The sequence below is a fragment of the Myxocyprinus asiaticus genome, chromosome 15 (assembly GCF_019703515.2).
Source record: "Myxocyprinus asiaticus isolate MX2 ecotype Aquarium Trade chromosome 15, UBuf_Myxa_2, whole genome shotgun sequence".
NCBI lineage: Eukaryota > Metazoa > Chordata > Actinopteri > Cypriniformes > Catostomidae > Myxocyprinus > Myxocyprinus asiaticus.
Window position 1 is genome coordinate 13,502,505 of NC_059358.1, and position 21,963 is coordinate 13,524,467.

General features: G+C 38.4%; 1 protein-coding gene across 8 annotated transcripts in view; it reads left to right on the forward strand.

The window, feature by feature from the left end:
- The window catches only part of LOC127452922 (adhesion G protein-coupled receptor B1-like), a 140,998-nt gene extending 121,321 nt beyond the window's left edge, over positions 1 to 19,677 (forward strand). For 6 of the 8 annotated variants that reach the window (XM_051718802.1, XM_051718803.1, XM_051718807.1 and 3 more), the window contains 9 exons: positions 1,562 to 1,647; positions 7,769 to 7,867; positions 11,275 to 11,446; positions 11,546 to 11,641; positions 12,238 to 12,277; positions 13,602 to 14,251; positions 17,150 to 17,185; positions 17,257 to 17,415; positions 17,838 to 19,677. In XM_051718802.1, coding sequence (XP_051574762.1) covers positions 1,562 to 1,647; positions 7,769 to 7,867; positions 11,275 to 11,446; positions 11,546 to 11,641; positions 12,238 to 12,277; positions 13,602 to 14,251; positions 17,150 to 17,185; positions 17,257 to 17,415; positions 17,838 to 18,032 — 1,533 coding nt within the window. In that variant the 3' untranslated portion in view covers positions 18,033 to 19,677. The remainder of the gene's footprint in view (positions 1 to 1,561; positions 1,648 to 7,768; positions 7,868 to 11,274; positions 11,447 to 11,545; positions 11,642 to 12,237; positions 12,278 to 13,601; positions 14,252 to 17,149; positions 17,186 to 17,256; positions 17,416 to 17,837) is intronic. The other 2 variants (XM_051718806.1, XM_051718808.1) reach the window with 1 other exon arrangement.
- The last annotated feature ends 2,286 nt before the right edge of the window (positions 19,678 to 21,963 follow it).

Sequence of the window (21,963 nt, forward strand, 5' to 3'; positions counted from 1 at the left end):
TGTTGAATAACAGATTTCCATTTGGCAGACGTTGATATAATGGTGGTTTTGATTTCTGTCTCACAAGGAAACGTCACTCTAGCAACATTTTCCTATGTACCGCCCAAACTTGTTTTTCCGCCCCCTTTTAATTGACAGAAAACAGAGAGGTTTTCTCATTAAGAATAAAAGAAATCACAAGAAATCCATAGTCGTCAAAAATCAAATGTCAATTAATTCTCATGACAAGTCATAATAATAGTGCAAAATGGCAAAATCGTAAGAAATCAGAGGAGTTGGCTCATACAAAAACATACAAACTTTTACTCCCATAGAGAAAAATAAACAATACAGCGAAAGATGTTCTTACAGTTTTTTTCTAAGTTTAACCTCTAACCTAAAACTAAGCATAAATTCTAATACCTTACCCAAACCTTATACCTAACCAATAGCTTTAAACTATTTGTGTACTGCACAATAAAGAAAACATCAGGGTATGAAACGAGACAATGGAAGCATATTACAGGTTATTGACATAGTCATCAGTATATTGTATTGCATAAATATGGAATTGTAACACAGTTTCCAAAACATACACAGCAGCTGCTTATGGCTCTCTCTCTCCTGAACTGCCACATCCGGCTTGGCCTTATCCCTCTCCTCGGCTGATTAGCCCGATTGGGGGCCGGCCATGCGGACTCACGGCCCAGTCCCGCCCTCCTCATCACACTCCTTTCTCCTTTGCCTCAGGCCGGGGAACCCCCGGCATGACGTACACCCCCCCCCCCAGACAAATTGCTTGCCGGTTCCCCGATACGCCGTCGCCTGGTCCTCGACCTCTCCTCCACCCTCTGGCGGGCGACAGCCGCTCCTCCGCAGGTGGACCGGAGCGAGTCCTCCGACCCCTGGTGGATGGAACGCCCCTCCGCGTTCTGGCGGCTGGTAGTGAGCCCCTCCTCCCCTCACGGATGGTGGGGTCCAGGCAGCCAGCAGTGGCGAGGACTCCACGACAGCACACCCCTCCTCCTTCCCGGGCTTCAGCACCAATGTAACAAGGTTTAAAATCAGCAAGGAGGAGGCGGGAACCAGTCAAAATAATATTTAAAGAAACAAAAAGACACAAACACACATGGCAGCTGCGAATGGCTCTCTCTCCCGAACTGCCGCATCCGGCTCGGTCTTATCCCTCTCCTTGGCTGATTAGCCCGATTGGGGGCTGGCCATGCTGACTCACGGCCCAGCCCCACCCTCCTCGTCACAGGAATCAGTAAGCAAATTTTTCCACAGATGTTTCCTCTCTTAAAATAAAGTATTGGAGAGGAGACTGGATAAAATTTGATGCCTGTATTGTATCGATTTTAAATTATGTTTGTTGATTGGTTTCTTTGTCTCCGTGGGAACAAAAATCATACCTTTTTGTCATATGATATCTTGGGATTTCGTCATTGCATGCAATTTATTATGAATTGTCATGAGACTGTTAAAAATGTCACTAGTATAACTCTAGGACTGTTCCATTGTGAGAATGGACTGAATTATGAGATGCACATTTGTGTTCACCTCTTTCCTCTCTCTTCACCAGGTTAACATGGTTATCGGGATTTTGGTTTTTAACAAACTGGTGTCCAAAGATGGCATAACTGATATGAAACTCAAGGAGAGGGCTGGGTATGCCTCAAAGCACACATTCATCTCACTCGCTGAACCCTGGGAAAAAAAGATTCAGTGGCCAGACCTTTCATAACATCTCTCCTCCCTCGAGCAAGGCACAAATTAGCACAAATTAATTAGAAAAATGACTTTATGAAAGACAAGAATTGACAAGAAGAATGACAAGAAATAATGAAGTGATGGAATATAATTTAAAAGAAGATAAATAGAGAATCAGTCATAAGCAGTAAAAAATAAAAGATTGAGGAAAAAAATCACATTAATGGCATTTTAAATGTAAAATATTTAACTTTAAAACTGAAATGTGGCCTATAATTCTGTGCCACTAGCATCAACAAATGGAATTGCAAAAATAATGTTTTGTTTTTTCAAACAGGTTTCCTGAACACACTCCCTATTTTCCATTGGTCAGAAAAACAGATTGTCCTGCTCCCAAACTCACAGCATTGGTTAAACCAGTTTTGATAGGTTGGGGCACATCAGAATACTCAAACAAACTGAGCAATGTTTTGATACAGCGCAAAAGTATTAAGAGTTTCTGGGGGAATCAAACTACAAATGGTTTACTTGTAGTTGTCTTCACATATTTAGCAGGGATTAAGTAGGGAAACATTGAATAAAATGACACACTTCAGCTCCAGGAAAGACTCCAAGAGGGCAGAAGTGAACAGCAGATCATCCAGAGAAAAACAAAGGGGGGAGAGATCATAAAGGACTGGTTATTGATCCCATCAAACGCAAGATGACACCTCTGCCCACCTCATTGCATTTCTTTTACATTTCTTTTGATGATTTGCCATGTGTTCTTAATCATCTCTCCAGCTTCTCTAGATTTCAAGGTGTTGCTGTGCATCTTGATACGAAGCTGTTTAAATCCATGTGTGTCTTGTCTTTGTGCAAATGTTTATTTGAGGGGCAGACACAAGACCCAGGAAAGGAAATCTCACATAAGACATTGGATTCATGTGTCTGATTGATAGCATTCAGGCTGAGCGAATTCTCATTTTATAACCATTGATTTTGACAAGTTTTTACTCTCGTGAGTAAAATGTCATTGGAGTAGAAGTATGAGCCGAGAATTGTTATTATAGACCTCATTATAAGGGTTCCACAATCTTATGATGTCCATCTAGGTGCTATGATTACTCAGTCGATTGTTAATCATCCAAGAATCGCATGCTTTCTACCAAATTAAAGCTCTAATCTGGCATTAGAGCAGAAATTTGGCCTGGGATTTATGACCAAAAGAAGAATATTACTCATGTTATGTCTCATGATTGACTGTCTGTGTTTCCTTTTCTGGGCTGTGCTCCTCTGCCTGCAGGCTGTCGTGTCCCCTTACTAGCATTGTTTCTGCATCCAAATGTTTTCTTACCCTTGTGCTTATCTTTCTTTTTGTTTTTGGATTCTTTTATTTGAACAACAGTGTGTTTGTCTCTGCTATGATTCTCTCTGATCGGTTGTGTTTTCTGCTGTTGTATTAGAGTTACCACAGCATCCCCTCGCTCACACTCAGGGCTCTTCTCTCTGCCCCACCCACCACCTCACTGATTGGTTGAGGTGCAGGTCTGCCCACCATGTCTCTGGTGACCACAACCTTTGCTCCTCCCATAATTCGGCAACTTTGAAACTTCAGTTAGGTTCAGTTTTAGAAGAAAGGATATCTGATTTGAAAAAGTCTATATTCAGCCTTGCAAGTCTCTGATTGTTTTGGATGGATGTACGCAGGTTAAATTAAAAGTTTTGCTTTAGATTAAGTTTTCAGATTCCTGTTCAGATGAGTAAAGTATTTCCATGAGGAAAATAGCTTAATAAACATACCTAATAATGTATTAATAAAAATTTCAAAATGCAAAAAACAAACAAAAACAGTGTCTGTGAGGGTAAGGATTAGAGGTAAGTGTAGAATATACAGGTGCATCTCAATAAATTAGAATGTCATGGAAAAGTTCATTTATTTCAGTAATTCAACTCAAATTGTGAAACTCGTGTATTAAATAAATTCAATGCACACAGACTGAAGTAGTTTAAGTCTTTGGTTCTTTTAATTGTGATGATTTTGGCTCACATTTAACAAAAACCCACCAATTCACTATCTCAAAAAATTAGAATATGGTGACATGCCAATCAGCTAATCAACTCAAAACACGTGCAAAGGTTTCCTGAGCCTTCAAAATGGTCTCTCAGTTTGGTTCACTAGGCTACACAATCATGGGGAAGACTGCTGATCTGACAGTTGTCCAGAAGACAATCATTGACACCCTTCACAAGGAGGGTAAACCACAAACATTCATTGCCAAAGAAGCTGGCTGTTCACAGAGTGCTGTATCCAAGCATGTTAACAGAAAGTTGAGTGGAAGGAAAAAGTGTGGAAGAAAAAGATGCACAACCAACCGAGAGAACCGCAGCCTTATGAGGATTGTCAAGCAAAATCGATTCAAGAATTTGGGTGAACTTCACAAGGAATGGACTGAGGCTGGGGTCAAGGCATCAAGAGCCACCACACACAGACATGTCAAGGAATTTGGCTACAGTTGTTGTATTCCTCTTGTTAAGCCACTCCTGAACCACAGACAACGTCAGAGGCGTCTTACCTGGGCTAAGGAGAAGAAGAACTGGACTGTTGCCCAGTGGTCCAAAGTCCTCTTTTCAGATGAGAGCAAGTTTTATATTTCATTTGGAAACCAAGGTCCTAGAGTCTGGAGGAAGGGTGGAGAAGCTCATAGCCCAAGTTGCTTGAAGTCCAGTGTTAAGTTTCCACAGTCTGTGATGATTTGGGGTGCAATGTCATCTGCTGGTGTTGGTCCATTGTGTTTTTTGAAAACCAAAGTCACTGCACCCGTTTACCAAGAAAGTTTGGAGCACTTCATGCTTCCTTCTGCTGACCAGCTTTTTAAAGATGCTGATTTCATTTTCCAGCAGGATTTGGCACTTGCCCACACTGCCAAAAGCACCAAAAGTTGGTTAAATGACCATGGTGTTGGTGTGCTTGACTGGCCAGCAAACTCACCAGACCTGAACCCAACAGAGAATCTATGGGGTATTGTCAAGAGGAAAATGAGAAACAAGAGACCAAAAAATGCAGATGAGCAGAAGGCCACTGTCAAAGAAACCTGGGCTTCCATACCACCTCAGCAGTGCCACAAACTGATCACCTCCATGCCACGCTGAATTGAGGCAGTAATTAAAGCAAAAGGAGCCCCTACCAAGTATTGAGTACATATACAGTAAATGAACATACTTTCCAGAAGGCTAACAATTCACTAAAAATGTTTTTTTTTATTGGTCTTATGATGTATTTTAATTTTTTGAGATAATGAATTGGTGGGTTTTTGTTAAATGTGAGCCAAAATCATCACAATTAAAAGAACCAAAGACTTAAACTACTTCAGTCTGTGTGCACTGAATTTATTTAATACACGAGTTTCACAATTTGAGTTGAATTATTGAAATAAATGAACTTTTCCACGACATTCTAATTTATTGAGATGCACCTGTATATCATTATAGAACACAGACCATTAGCTCAGTATAAAAACAACAGATGTCAATGGTAAAGTCTCTAACAAGAAAAATACAGAACAAAACAAGTATTTCTGTGTGTGTGTGTGTGTGTGTGTGTGTGTGTGTGTGTGTGTGTGTGATTGTGTGATTGTGTAATAGAATGCTTATGTTGTTATTTCAAGTTTGGAGATATCATTGTTTGGGCATTTTTGTTTTTCTGTTTGTGTAAGAATGGAAAATAGTTTTGTAATTCTAAATTTGCAAACTCTTATTAACATGTTTGCTCCAGTATTTTGCAGCAGTCGATTAATGTGCAGCACTGCATTCTCTGTGGTAACTCAAGGCTGACTGCTGTTGTTCAGGCTGTGAATTAGATTTTTTTTATTTTTATTCTTTCTTCCTCGCTCCGTTACACTCATTCATAAACACAGCATTGTTCATTAGCCTAATTAATAAGTGCTGCTGTTAATTACACACAATGCAGGAACAGCACTTTTATAGTCTCCGTACACCTGTGAATCATGGCATTTTCGTCAGTTTAAGATGTGCATTTTGACAAATTGCTGTCAGCATCTTGAAGCAAGAACTTTCGTATTTTTTACCACCTGCAGCAAGAAAAACTGAAAGATGAACTTTGTCAAAAGGGTAAAAAAAAAAAAAATAAGAAAAGTTGTTTTAATATTTGTTTGGATCCCATCAGCTCTGTCTTTGAAGTCCCTCTCACCTTCTTAAAGACTAGCAAGATAATCTTGTAATTCAAAAAATGCTGATTGTTTTTTAATATCACTGCCTCCAGTGAGGTTTTATTGGTCATATTGGCCTTTTGCTTGAAATTGAATTTCTGATATTATGTGGGTTTTAATCTACATGTCTGCCAGAAGCAGAATTGACTTCCTGTCCATTATTGCAGCCATGCCAAGCTGATGGCTTTAATTGTTTTTTTTTTTCCAGGTGGCCATTTTGTGTAAGCGAACAGTTGCATTTGATATTTTAGGACGTTAAATAATTAATTCAGCTTTTATTGCATTCAAACTGGACCGTGACATTTATACTAAAAAAGGGAAAGCATATTCTGCATATTTGTTTCTGATTTCATCAGCTATCTGCAAATATTAAAATGTTCTTGAGATCCTCAATAAAAGCATATTTAAGATGTTTTTGTCTCTTAGGTGACATTACAATAATGCATAGCTGAAAAAATGACCACAGACTGAAAAACTTTATTTCTGCTGCAAAACATCACAGGAATAACATGAAATGTAAAAACAAATATTGCATACTGTGTGATTCAAAAAATTAAAATAAATAAATAAATAAAAAAAACAGCAATAAATCTTGCAGCCACAGAGATATATGAAAAGTTCGGACATGTACACACAGAATTTTGGCAGTTATGGTTGTGAATGACTTAGGATATGTGTCCTAAAATAACTGTGATTTAGCTAGAGTTTGTGAATGCATGATCTTCGGCTGTCAACACGAATGATTGTTTGTGTGTATGTTTCTCAGACAGCTTTTTTGAGTTGCCATGTCTCTCTCCAGGGCCCAAAGACAGATGCAGAGTGGGATGGATAAACTACTCGCAGCTTAAATCAAACAAATTCCATATGGCATACTAATGCAAAAGAAGACTTTGATGTCATTGATCTTACCATGTAGTTTCACATAGGCTGTCAGTGGAAATAAATGATGATAATCCATACATACATGCATTGAATATATACCTCTTTGTCCCACATGCTCAATCAGGCCTGTTAAGAAATAAAACTAATGTGACAGCACGTTTTCCATCATTCCCACACTTTTCCCAAAGCCCTGGCAGAGATCAGCCCTGAGTAAGAGCTGGATAGGGGATTCTGTGGCAGCTAGATCTTTGTATCTACGTGTGTACAGGTGTATATAGTTGTGTTTCCATTCACAAATTTTAATGCAAATTTTGGGATATTGCATAAATAATGTTGGATGGAAACACCAAGATGCGAACACAATTTCCTAAATGCGCATAAAATGGTGTTTTAATGGGTTTTCTTTTTAATTCAATAAGAAGACGTGCATAAACTACGATGGAAACACTTTATGATTAATTTCCTATAGGTGCATCAAAAAAGTCATGTGACTGAATAATTTGCTTAAAACTGGACTAACCAGTGGACCAATATTATCGCATAGCATTGTAAATGTTGCCCTGGTCATTCTGAAATGCCAGAGCCAAAGCCTGTCATCAAAATGATTGGCTAATACAGTATTACCTCCTAGAACTGTCTAACACAACTCTGATCACTAGCAAACACGACATCCTTAAGAGTGTTTTGTCTGCAACCTCTTAACCACAGGAATTTTATAACATTTAATAAAAGAGCCAAAATGGCTTCCCCAGTGGCTACAACTTCCAATTCCATTTTGCATCAAATTCGCTTTTGTTCTTTTAAACTCATGGATTGGAAATGCTGCTTTATTTGTGAATTGTTTTAACGATATTATGTATTTTCACATAAATTAAATTCGCAACTTGAATGGAAACCTGAATACTGCCTTTGTATGTGGGTGAGAGTGTATGTGTGTATTTATATGTCAGCATAAATGTGTATCTCAGTGTGTTAATTTGACTTTGCAGTCAGATGGCAGTGCCACTGTACAATATGACGCTCAAATGTGCCAAGTGCGGAGTTATCTCGTCGGCTGACGTTTCCACCACAGCTACCAGTAACGCCATGTTAGTCCCGCTAATTATTTACCAAGTCTTTGATGCTCTGCCTTCGGTTCTGTTTTCGTTTCTTTTTGCATTTTTCTACTTCACACCTTCTTTTTCTTTTCTGGTTTCCTCTCCCCATTCATTTCCCTCACCCTGCTGTTGCTCCTGGCTGTTATGAAATGAATAACAAAGACAGAGCTTTAATGCTGACACTGTGCTAAATCACACAGATTGCAATAGGAGCTAATCCTTGGATTACTACGTACAGTATGTTTAAGTGTGCATACTGTATGTCATTGCAGTGTGCAGTTGATCAGACAGCCTTAAAAGGCCATAAAATGTACCATGGTAACTGCCAAAATACCTTTGTTTATATAGTTAAGGCCTAAAAATGCTCTACGCAAGTACTTGAACGCAGATGCCTCTAGCTATGCAAGCTTGACTGCAATTCATATCACAACGCAAGTATGAGTTGCATTCTCAATGTTGCCACAAGGGGCACTCTAGCTTGTAAATTGTCCACTTCTATGGTGAGGTTTCTAACCATTTTCAACTACTGTCATGGCAGAGCAATATTTTGAAAAGAATATTGCTGAGCAAGGAAGAGAAAGTCAATATATTTATAGCAACTTACCAGAATAATAACACATCCAGTGTAATGGCACAGACTTTTGAAGTTTGTTCCCGCCATGGTAATGCAAGAACACACGTTAAAGGAGTATTCCGTTTTCAATACAAGTTAAGCTGAATCAGCAGCAAATTACTAATTTACTAATTACCACAAAAACTAATTTCGACTCGCCCCTCCTTTTCTTTAAAAATAAAAAAAAAAAAGCTAAAATTGAGGTTACAGTGAGACACTTACAGTGGAAGTGAATGTGGTCAATTTTTGGAGGGTTTAAAGGCAGAAATGTAATGCTTATAATTTTATAAAAGCACACATTAATTATTCTGTTAAAACTAATGTTTTATTTGAGCTGTTAAGTTGTTTAAATTGACATTTTTACAGTCATTTTAGGGTTCTGGGGGTTGTTGAAATTACATCGTCATGGCAACAAAGTTGTATACTTGGCTATAACTTTACACAGAAAATGTTAGTAAGTGAAACTAAAATCATTTTAACATGCAATTTTTTTTATTTTTTTTTTATTTATTTTTTTACATTTTGTGGATATAGTTTAGAAAAACTGAGTATTTTAAAGTTCAGAAATTGGCCCCCATTCACTTCCATTGTAAGTGCCTCACTGTAACCCAGATTTTTGCTTTTTTTAAGAAAAGGAGAAATGAGACAAAATAATTTCTGTGGTAATCAACATTATGCCACAAATGTTGTCAATTGAGTTAACTTGTATTAAAACTGGAATTTCCCTTTAAGCATGTTCAGTGGCAATTTGGTGGCCAAGCGCTCACATCTGATAACGCATATTTGCGTAAAGTATGTTTCTAGCCTTATTGTTACTATTGGGAAAGTTATGATATATTAAACTGGGGTCTCCTTCAAAAAGCTTCTTTCAAGAAGCTTTCAAAATCTTTCTGTCGTTTTATTTAAGTTCATTGTTTTATGACAGTGGTGGCTAGTACCACAGTTTTCTTTTAAGACTGTATAACTATGGTATTTTGGTGGAAACTATGCTGCCATGCAGAGTTTGAGTTATAACTGAAATTAGGTCTTTTAGTCTACAATCTGTTCTGTGGCAGACAAGTTTGGCTCAGCTATGGTCAGATTCAGAGGAAAAAATTCAGTGTTTCAGAAAATTCAGAAAATGTGAAAATGCTCATTTGGCTTGACAACTGGTCTATTAAAAAGAAGCCTTTTTTGTCAGTTTCAGTGTTGCTTGGCTACCATGGCATATCTAAAGCAATCTTAAGAATTGACTGTGAGACTGAAATGAGCGACGCTGGTCTGGCCTCCATCATTATCCTGTTGCTGGTTAGTTGGTGTTCTAACCTTATTATCTGAGATGATGTAGACCAATCATTTGATAATATATGTGTGTCTGCATGTGTTTTTGTGAAGGATTAGTCCATATGCATTTGTGTGTGGCGGCAGCATAGTAACGAAGAGGGAGCGAAGTTTAATATTGTTCTTGACAAATCTTGCAATATATTCATATATATTTATTTTGCAGACAATAGGGTGTAAGGTCGAGGAGGTTTACATATACTGTATGTTATATATACAGTATATATATGTTTTGATGTCTGGGGTTGGCTACATTTGTATTTAGAATTGCTTGCAGAGTGCTACAGTATATCCCCTCTTCAGACAACAAGGTCTTTTTTGAGACTGTGTATATTAGGGATGCACAATAAATCTGCAACCATATCGGCATTGCCCGTAAATGTTTTCTTTTTTCCTTTAGTTATTAAAATCTGTCTGATTCGGTCGATATTGGAAGGATTTCGTATCATGGTTTGTGTTCCTAGTCAAACTGTACCGTAGACTCTCTATGCCAGGTTTCGAAAGTATCTACCCTGAAAGTACATGTACATCACCCAGACATCTATTTGATGTGTGTTAACATCTGGAAGACATATTTTTTTACATTGTTTGCTTATCTGCAATACGTCTATAAGACATCTGTCAATAAGCTTGTCTCGGATGTCAAGAAGACATTAAGCAGATGTCTTTGAGACGTGTATCATTTAGATTGTTTGTAAAAGTGAAGCCAATAAACAGTTAAGTGAAGCTGGTCTATAAGTATATAAGGCATTTATCGGACTGTTTGTGTCTGTATGGGAGAATATACAGTATATATGTTTTTGTGTGTTATATAGACATAAATGCAGAACACCAAATCAGATCAAGAATAAAATAAAGGGAGGAATAAAAAATAATGCTGAGCTTGCTGGCCCTTACCTCCAAATCGACAAGCAATTGAGAGTTTTTCTCTAAAGACCACTGGTGTGTCTTCATGCCTTCATCTCTCACCCTGACATTTGTCCCTCTCTTCTTCCGTCTTCCATTGCTTCTTTTTTCTTGGCTTCTTTTGGCTTTTATTTACCTGTTGCAACTGTTTTCATATGTTGTGAACTGTGATCAACCTACCTGTTTTAAGTATATTGATATCTTTCAGAGTATAATCAACAAAAAGGGCAACTTTAGCTCATGTATAGAACTGTATTGAACAAACATATTGATCTATGTAATTGTGTGGATTCAGATATTAATGCTTTTATTGAAATACCAGATTCATACCTTTGAAAAACTCATCAGACCTCCAGGAAATCAGTAATATGGATTATAGATATTAAGTGGTTCTCTAACTGAGACATTTCTAAATATCAACTAAAGTCACTTTACAGAAAGAGAAGCATTTATACTTTAGTTTTGCCCTCTTTGTCATTTTGAATGTCATTGGTGATACAGTATACTATACTGTGAGCACTAAGCACCTACTAACGATAAATCTGCTCCTATCCTGTAGGGCATCACTGTGGAGCTCCTGCGTTGTACTGCCACTGCTGGCCCTCACTTGGATGTCTGCGGTTTTGGCCATTACTGACCGCCGCTCGGCCCTGTTTCAGATCCTCTTTGCTGTTTTTGATTCCCTTGAGGGCTTCGTCATTGTGATGGTGCATTGCATTCTACGGAGAGAGGTGGGCGAACGTGTCCAAAAACCTGGTGTTACAGTTTTGAATGGTAGATTTTCCCATTTTATATGAAGATATTTAGACATGATTTTGACATCTGTTTAGGTCCAAGAGGCAGTGAAGTGCCGAGTTGTTGATCGCCAAGAAGATGGAAATGGTGACTCTGGTGGATCTTTCCAGAACGGCCACGCTCAGTTGATGGTGACTTGCTGCTACATAACAATAAACTTAAGCAGACAATACTTAAAACATTAAAGTATCAGGTTGATACTTCTTTCTTTTTTATAATCTAAAGAGAAGTGATTATAAAAAATAAAAAATAAAAAAAACTTTTAACTTGATTACATGCTTCAAATGTCATCCATACTACTGTTTGGGGTCTCAAAGAACTTGGGAATTAAATATGAATGACTTTCACATCCTAAGATTTTTTGATTGGTGCACACAGTAGCATTTTGTTCTTGCCGATTGCCGATTATGTTTTTAAGGATTTTTGCTCGGGTCAAATTGACCCCAGTCAGAAGCAAAGTTAATAAAGTTCCTGCCTATTTTTGTGATACAGTTGAGGATTAAAGTTAAAATTTTATTTGAAGGGAAAATAAGAGGTTAATTTCGAAATTACAGTGATTATTTTTACTTGTACATCATTGGGGTCTCTGGAACCCCAATCATAAACACAGGAATGTCTATCTAAACAGAACATGAAGGTTAAATTCATGTTTCTATTACACACAAATCATAATTGGCTACTTTCTGTCTTGGTACAACTCCCTGTTTTCTATCCCTGTTTTCTCCAGACTGACTTTGAAAAGGATGTGGACATAGCTTGCCGATCAGGTGAGTTTCAACATAATTTAGAGTCACTGATTGACTGAGGGGACATGGTTCTTCCAAAAGAGCTCCACTCACTTAGTGGCATCCCCTTGAGATCTCCAGCCTGCTGTTTTGACAAGAGAAGTGCCACATTACAGGGTCCATAATGCATTTTCTTCAAGGAGATACAGAATGTGATCTGCTAGCTGGCAAGCAGCAAAATGCAGATAAATAGACTTGTCTGTTCCCTTACTGTGCCTCAGATCTGCCATCCTGTCCTAATTAAGTCCCTCCCGACATTTCATTATCAGATAGCAGCTTTCTTCTCTGATATCTATCGGAAATGGGATTCTGATTATGTGTCCAAAAGACATATCAAGCCAGCATCTGGAAATAGAGACTTGGATGTGATGACAAAGTGATATTTTTGCACACTTTGAAGTGTGAAGGAATAAGGATGAAGCTTTACATCAGACTGTTTATTTAGTTACTCTAAAGGCCTATTCACAAATCTAGCATCTATGCTTCCCAATGCATTGAAATCTATGGAGCGAAGCATCAAGCTAAAGTGTTGCACTAAGATAAAAGGTTGTAACGTGACTCTTTGAGTTGAAACAATTTCAACTTTGCCTTTGTTTGCTGCTGACCTTTCAAAGTGCAGCAAATGATTACGACCAATGGACCCTTGGGTTTAAAACATTGAAGTACGTTGTAAACTATAGTGGGGTAAACTTTTATAGCGGAGAATGGAAGACCACAGTAAATATATATATATATATATATATATATATATATATATATATATATATATATATATATATATGGCATTCAGAAGAGAGAAAGAAGCTAAATTTACTGTCAGTGTCTTAGCAGCTGTATTAGGAACCCATAACAGCAGTGGTGACTGTTTTTTTTTTTTTTTTTTATTAATGCAGGGTAATATGACACAAAAACTAATGTTATAAATGTACCCTAAATAAAAAAAATAAAAATAAAAAAAAAGTGATAGCTCACCCAAAAATTTCTTTTTTTCTTCCTTAGAACATAAAAGGAGATGTTAGGCCTAATGAGAGTCTCAGTCACCATTCACCTTCATTGTATGGGCAAAAGATGAACTGAAAGTGAAGAGCTGATCATTTTTGTACATCAAAAGCATCCATTGGTCTTATTTTGTTTTGTTCTGGAATGTGTTTGAGTTTCATGATTCAGCAAAGTTTTATTAAGACAGATTATGTTGAAATTTGAGCTCATGGGGGAAGGTGAAAAGGCAATGAAATATAGCACTGCCCCTATCAATCAGCCCGCCTTCTCCTTTCACTTAATAAGGATTTATCTCTCTGATTTGCAGGCACCCTGAAACGTTCCTCCTTACAAGGTGAGGAGAAAGTAGCTTCACAGCAAATCACAGTACAGAAAGGCTCCAACTTCAATACTCTTCCGGCCAGCTTGGCAAAGGTCCACCTGCAGAACATTGCCGACTATGCCAGCCACACGCTCACCATGCGGCGTGAGAAGGGATCCATCACTGGGGTCAGCACCGAACTGCCTGGAGCCAAATCGATCTATATCTGTGACGGAGAGCTCTTCAAGCAGCTGGATGGAGCTCCAGGAGACAGTGGTGGACCCGAAGGAGCAGGATCAAGTCAGGGTTATGTCCTCTTACCCAACAACAATAACACCCTGAGACCTGCAAAGGGCAGCAAGGAGGACCAAGCCACCAAGTACAACATCAGCATTGAACAGTTACCCCAGACCAGGCTCATTCACCTGGCCAACACTGCTGGTGCAGATCCCGTATCAGGCTTTGGGCTGAAGAGCCTTCCCACAGAGCGAGTTAGCATTTCCTGCTCAGAGAGGGACTCCCCTGTGCAGACAGTGCAGAACATTTCCAGTGAGTCCCAGATGAACAACAACACATGCGAGCCAGGGGACTCTGGCAACTCGGGCATGATGTCTAAGAGTGAAACCATCTCCACACTGTCTATGAGCTCTCTGGAGGTAAGACATGATGATCAGCATGTGATCACAAACCATAAGGTACTCAGCACCACCATAATAGTACGCACCTGTTTCCACATTGTAGATAAGCTTGTTTGACTTCATGTCTTCTAAATAATGTAGACCACAGATTACTGTTTTTTATGGTAGGATTCACAGCTTAAATTAATCAAAGCCCCACTGACAGAGCTGCTTTCTAAATGACTATCCATTAACATTTGATGGCTAACAGTGCTAAGAGGGTAAGTGCATGTGGAGTGCATCTAACAGCTCCGTGGACATTGCTCAAAATTGAGGTTTCTCTCCTCTCTTTTAAATCACGATTTCTTTTTGTGCCATTCTTTCTTAAATAGTTGTCTTGCACACTCTCTTTTCTCAGCCATGATTATTCCTAATTACTGATGGTACACTTTGGTTTTTGGTCCAAGGATACATGCTGTAGACCCATCTGCCTTCAAGGCAGTGAATTCACATCAATGTTTGTTGTATTTGCCACAAGGGAGTGAGTGTCCTAATTTATGTGCAGAGGGGAAAATGCATGTTTGTGGAGAGTGGAGTGTCTGCGTAGAGTCATAACAAGCTGACATCAAGCAATACACATGCACTTAGTTTCAACAAAATCTGACACCACATCAAAACACTTAATGGCATGAAAAAATGGCATGAAAAAATAAAAGGACTTTAAATGCATTAAAAGAAGGAATGAATGAAAGTTACACAATCTATGCCTGTTTGCATTTGCAATGGAAAGGGACAGTCTCGGCAAAGGTCAGATTTTGCTCATGTTTTAAAATGGAGCAGATGACAAGCGTGGATTCCTCCTCACCTCAGGCCATGCTCCCGGAATGCATTGCAGGTCCACAGCTGCAGCCGTGCACAGCTCAGCTAGAATGTCAGAATGCCCTCAGATGCTCACAGACAGGCTAAAAGAAAGGCCATGAGGTCACAAGCTGTTTAATGCATACTCATGCCAGGGGCTCAGTCGAAACATGCAATATAGAAGCAATACAATGCATTTACATTTATGCATTTGGCAGACGCTTTTATCCAAAGCGACTTACAGTGCGCTTATTACAGGGACAATCCACCCAGAGCAACCTGGAGTTAAGTGCCTTGTTCAAGGACACAATGGTGGTGGCAGTGGGGATCGACCTTCTGCTTACCAGTTCTGTGCTTTAGCCCATTGCGCCACCACCACTCATGCCTTCTCAATGTCTGCCTTAAAGGGTTAGTTCACACAAAAATGAAAATTCTCTCATAATTTACTCACCCTCATGCCATCCCAGATGTGTTTGACTTTCTTTCATCTGCTGAACACAAAGAAAGATTTTTAGAAGAATATCTCAGCTCTGTAGGTCCATACAATGCAAATGAATGGGTGCCAACATTTTGAAGCTCCAAAATCCACATAAGGGCAACATAAAAGTACTCTAGACAACTCCAGTGTTTTAATCCATGTCTTCTGAAGCGATATGATACATTTGGGTGAGAAACAGTTCAATATTTAAGTCCTTTTTCCTTAATTTTCACTCTCTCCTTCTGTCTTTGGTGATTCACATTCTTCTTGCATATCGCCCCCTACTGGACTGGGAGGAGAATTTATGATTAAAAATGACTTAAATATTGCTCTGTTTCTCACACACACACACACACACACACACCTCACTTATCATAGCGTGATGAACACATAGATTAAACCACTGGAGTCATATGGATTACTTTTATGAGCTTCAGAATTTTGGCACCTATTCACTTGCATTGTGAGGACCTATAGAGTTGAAATATGCTTCTAAAAATCTTAACTTGTTTTCTGCAGAAGAAAGAAAGTCATACACATCTGGGATGCCAGGAGGGTAAGTAAATCATGAGATAATTTTCATTTTTGGGTGAACTATCCCTTTAAGTGTCAAAATGATATGACTTATGTCTATCTCTCTGCATGTCTGTCTGTATGCCTGTCTATCTGTCTATCCATCTTTCTATCTACCCATCCATCCATCTAGAGGTCTGCATGCAACTGTTTTTTTCCACTCCGCACCCGAACATTCCCGCTGAATTTTACTCCATGTTTACCCGCTCTCTGCCCGCAATGATTTTCTTCCCGAACGCTCCCGTTCCTGCAACCCTGCATTTGTTTTCCACATAGAGCAAAAGTTATACAAATAGAAAACAAGTGTACACAAAGAAGAAGAAAAAAATTATGTTATTAATATTATCAGATGATTATCAGATGAAATTATGCCCATCTGACTTGCCTGAGGTGGGTTTCTTAACACTAAATTGACCATTTTACAAATCCCAGTTTCACATCCTTTGATGACACATTGGCTGAGTTCTGAATTGCATATACTATTTCTGCCATAGACACATACAGTATGGTAGAAGTAGTAAGAGCAATATGGGTAGTATGCCATTCCAAACTCTGCCAGAATGTCCACGCTTTGCTCTGCTATTCTTCCAAAGCCCCGTTGACTACTTGCATAGCCTGCTCTAAATATTGAATAATTTGATGCACGTGCTACTGTATATGCACATTTTTACGTCGTATTTTCAGTTTGTTATCAAAAATAAATTTGTTGTAAAACAAAACAATTATTATTGTATTTTGCAATAAAAAAGATATCCACATCGCTATTCTCTGACCACACGCTCCCGTCAGCATCTCATGGAAGTACCGCCCGTTCCCACTTTCAACTCAAGAATTTAGTCCCACGCCACAAGAAATCTAATCGGGTCCTGCGGGACTTCCGTGGGAATGCAGACCTCCATCCATCCATCCATCCATCCAAACCCTTAATGCTGACATTCAAGCTTTGTCAAAGTTGACAGTTTTTCCTGTATCGTTACAAATTGGAAACTTTATAATAATAATCTCATTCTTCATATTTTTTCTTTTAGAGACGAAAATCACGCTATGCAGAGCTGGACTTTGAGGTGAGTGTAATCTCATATAATGGTGAAAAAAAAAGGAATTCCACTATTTTTAGTCCTGTTGTATCTTACAGAAGATCATGCATACACGGAAGCGCCATCAGGACATGTTCCAGGACTTAAACAGGAAGCTGCATCATGCAGAGAAGGACAGAGACTCTCCTCCAGTGGATGGGAAGGCTGGGAAGAGATGGAGTGTGTCCTCAGGAGGCAGTGATAAAACCAACCTTAGTGTATGATTCTCCATTTATTATTCCTCACACTTCCCTTTTTCTATTCCTGTATTTACTGTTAACTCGCAAAAAATGTTTAAAATGTAAAAAGAACCATTTCAGAATAATTCAGAAAAGCACATTTTGAAATGAAAATTCAAAATTCAAAATCTGGAAAAAAAAATAAGAAACTATATTTTACATAAAGAAAGTGAAAACTGTTTTTTTTTTACTGACAGTTGGGATGGGGGATTACCACCAGTATAATGTCATAATGCTAAAATAAAAAATACAAAACTTAATGGACCTAAAAAAGGGTCTTCAATATCCTTATGTAAAATATAATTTCTTACTTTTACTTTTGATTTGGGTAAATTATAACACAGACATTTCTTCACAGTTTGTATGAGATTCACCCTAGCATCCTCCTCTCATTAATCCAGGACAAGCAACAGACCCCCAGTAAGCGAGCATGGGAGGGCATCAGGAAGACCCACTCACCACCATCATGGGTGCGTAAGGAGCTAGAACCTCTGCAGGCCTCCCCCCTTGAGATGCAGACGGTGGAATGGGAGAAGGCCAGCGCTACTATCCCTCTGGTGGGCCAGGAGATCATGGACCTGCAGACGGAGGTCTGAGAGACCACCAGCACTACTCTGAGGAACAGACTCTACTTGCAAGGAAAAGGGATAAAGAGAAGGAATCATGTGTATGCAAAAGTGTGTGAAACAAAACAGGACAACAAATAGAAAGTATGTCTGAAAGACACTGAAAGAGTGAGAGAAACAAAGAGAAAGAGAGAGTCACAAAGAGAAAGCAACATGGAAAATGTGGCTGTGCAATTTGTTTTTTGTTTTTATCCTGAATGGCCTTTTCCTTAATGTCAAAGCAAATCATACTCTTTTGAAAAAGCAGGTCTGAGCCTGTTGCCATGGTAATAAGCTGGCATGGCCAAGAATGGCTGAACTGGGCAAGTCGAGTGGTGACCCTCTTTGGAATTCCGGGATGTTGCCGTGGGAACGTTGGGAGTGAGTGACTGAAGGGTAGGACCGAAATTCAGGCAATGAGCAGATGAGCCTTAGCGAGTGGCCTTCAATTTCTTACACCTTTGGATACACACAAACACACACATATTTTAGTTATTCTGCCATCAAAGGTTACAAAGACTACATTATGGAAAGCTTTGAAACTGCCTGGCAGGAATCAGGAGAAACATATAATTCAAATGAAAAAAAAAATCTAATAATAAATATTATTATTATTATTCTCTTTGTTGTTGTTGTTAGTGTGACACAACACATGCATACACTTAGGGTTTGTGGAGCGATGTGATCAGTGAGTTGTCCTCCACCCACAATGCAGTGCCCAAAGCCATCTGCATATGACTGTTAATCTGTATCAAATGCCCTCCCATCATGGCAAGAAGACCCCTCCAAGCCAGGATCGCCCACAGCAGTGCCACTCACGCCCACAACTTAGCCACTGTGCTGTTCCGTGCACCACACCGACCCTTGGACGCTTTAAAGACGGTAGTTAAGGTTGCCAGTTCTGTTGGTCAATGTCTCAGTGACACCAACGTGAGACTTGTCAAGTAATCTTCTTACCAGTGCATTCCTGTGCAACGAAGTTGACAGGAAGTTAACAGGACAAGAGTTGGTGGTCAGGTTTGGTGGATTTGTGCATTCGTTGTGCAAAACCAACACGATTTCATTTGCTTGAAGTTTAAGCCTTGGTGTTTTCATCAGAATCACTGGAAAGAATCGTACTGAATCATGTTTGGAAAAGAAAAAGGAAAAATTTATAAATATATAATATTATAAATAGTCTTATATGTGAAACTGCAGAGGGGTGATATTCTCTGGTCAGGTTGTGGTTGCATACACAGAAAGCACAAGACTCACTCCTCAAGAGTCCTGTTGTACAGCATTGTAATTATTTCCAAAAGAGTTCTACAAAAATGAATTTTAGCCTATAAATATCTTTCTTACTGTGCTTGGGGAATATCGTTATCATTATTCTAGATATTATTGCGATTCTGAGATCCCCAAATCTCATCGGGTTACTGGACTATATCAGTGTTCTGTAACTTCATGTAACAGTGTGTATTTTCGGTATCACTGACTGTCACTCCAGATGATACGTTCTTGCCTGAATTCTCCACCATTGCCCCTCTTTTACCCTCCCCTCCCTGCCTTTCCACACTCCCTTTTTTTAAATTCACTGGGGTTTCTTTGTTATTGTACAGTTTTCAGAGCACAAAATGAATGTGTCATATTTCTAATAAAAAATATATCTATATAATGGTAAGGTGTCGTATTTATGGCTCTTTGAAACTCAGTTAAAAGCCTAATGGCAACACAATGTCGATGGACGGATGGACGGATGGACAGATAGATAGACTCTGTGACCTGCAATTTCAACCAAGGAGCACACAATCCTCTGGTAAAAATGTATTCAGTTGTTAATGCAGGTGAAAATAAGTGTGTGCTATTATTTGATTAAGATAATACATCAGGATTGCAGTAACGGGAATTTGGTTGGAGGAATAATGTGTCCATGCTACAAATGGAGGAAATTAATTTAATGTCAGCACAGGGCAGGCCAGTGCCCCGAACCTAATTATGTCATTATTTACCCAATATATATATATATATATATATATATATATATATATATATATATATATATATATATATATATATATATATGTATATATAGATAGATATATAATTTTTTTTTTTTTTTTTTTTCCAGTAATCAGAGAGTGCAATCAAATGTTCAGTTCTTTTGGTTTGTGATCCAGTTACAAAGTCATTCTAGTTCAATGTTGTAAAAAAACTTGAGGACAAACCGCCATGTCATACAGTATAAACACACACACAGCTAAGAGGGGAAAAACAGCAGAGAAATGTCAAAGTAATAATTAAATGAACATAACCCACTGGCTTTGTTTCATTTGTATTGGTTACATTTTTATAATCAGTTCATTAATTCATGAGGACATCTATTTTCAAAGTTGTCCCTTTACAAAATGAAATGTAGTAATCATGACAAGTTCAGATTGTGAATCTTTTCAGACCAACAACCAAGCCCACATTAAAGCCTTTTATTTATTTTTTTTAAAGCAACATATATTTGAAGTTACAGCTAAATAGATATTTAAAACATCTGTGAGGATGAAAGGAAAGGCTGGTGAGATGTGCTAGGAAACATTTGGTGAATCACTGCACCACCTTGAGCTAATGAGGCATGCAAAGATGAGCAGAGACTGACTGAAAAAAATAAAAAATACTGCTGGATGTTTATCTTGAATGTGGGAAAAAAGGAATGTATGTATTATATTGGGATCATTGTGCATTTACCACAGATCGATTGATCTATCTATCTATCTGTCTGTCTGTCTGTCTGTCTGTCTTGAGATAAAGAGATTATTCAGTCACCTCCAGGCATTTACTTGCATGATTTCCATTGTTCCATAAATATCCAACAGGCCTATAGTACAAAATGTGGAACAAAATATGAGTACTTGTGGCACGTGCAGTACTAAGGAAGGTCAGATAAAAGATAACAGCTTTTCACATAAAAAAAATAAAAAAAAATCAACATACAGTAACATTACTGTAAGTCATAATGTAATGTAATGTGTGTGTTCCACAGATACGCTTTTAGTCAAAACATATGAAGCCTAATTAAAAGTAATTTGATGATGTAAATCATCCCTCACACTACTTCTACCATGCAATTTTCTCCATATGTGTTTGTTCATCAGGTAAAATTACTTGCAAAGCACTCACCCCTATCATCCTGATTAATGCTCATCTGATGCAGCCATATCAATAAATCAATGAAACCCTATTGTCACAGTCAACATGTTTCCTAGGACTCTTATTTTGAAATGGTTTTCGTCCTCTGTCTCCTGTTTTCCCTGGACTATGTTTCCCAGCATTCACTTCTCTCATCACTGCCATCTGTTCCCCATCATTGTCACCTGTTCCCGATTCTGTCATCAGCCCTCCTGTGTATAAATACCCACTAGTTTAGTCCCATTGTTGTTGGTTCTTTTTTGTTGTTAGAAGTTACATTTGTTAACCACAATGACACATGCTGTATAGTTAAAGACATCGTCTTCTGTGTATCTGCACCTTCTTGTCATTGTCAAAGTCTCATCTTTACAACACTACCTGTGACACCTATATTGCACATTTCATAGTACAAAAAAAACAAGGTAAATAATAGATTAATTGAAAGGAGTATTCCGGGATCAATACAAGTTAAGCTCAGTTGACAGCATTTGTGGCACAATGTTGATTACCACGATAATTCATTTTGACTTGCCCCTTCTTATTAGGGGCTGTTTACATGACAACGTTTTCAACTAAAAATGGAAAACTTTTTGTGTTTTGGCTGTTCGTTTACATGACAACGACATTTTGGGGCCTGAAAACGCAAACTTTTGAAAACGGGTTTCAAAGTGCAAGTTTTTGAAAACGATGCCCTTATCTCCATGTAAACATACAAAATGCAAATTTGTGAAAACGATGACGTCATGCGCACGCGTATTATGTGTTC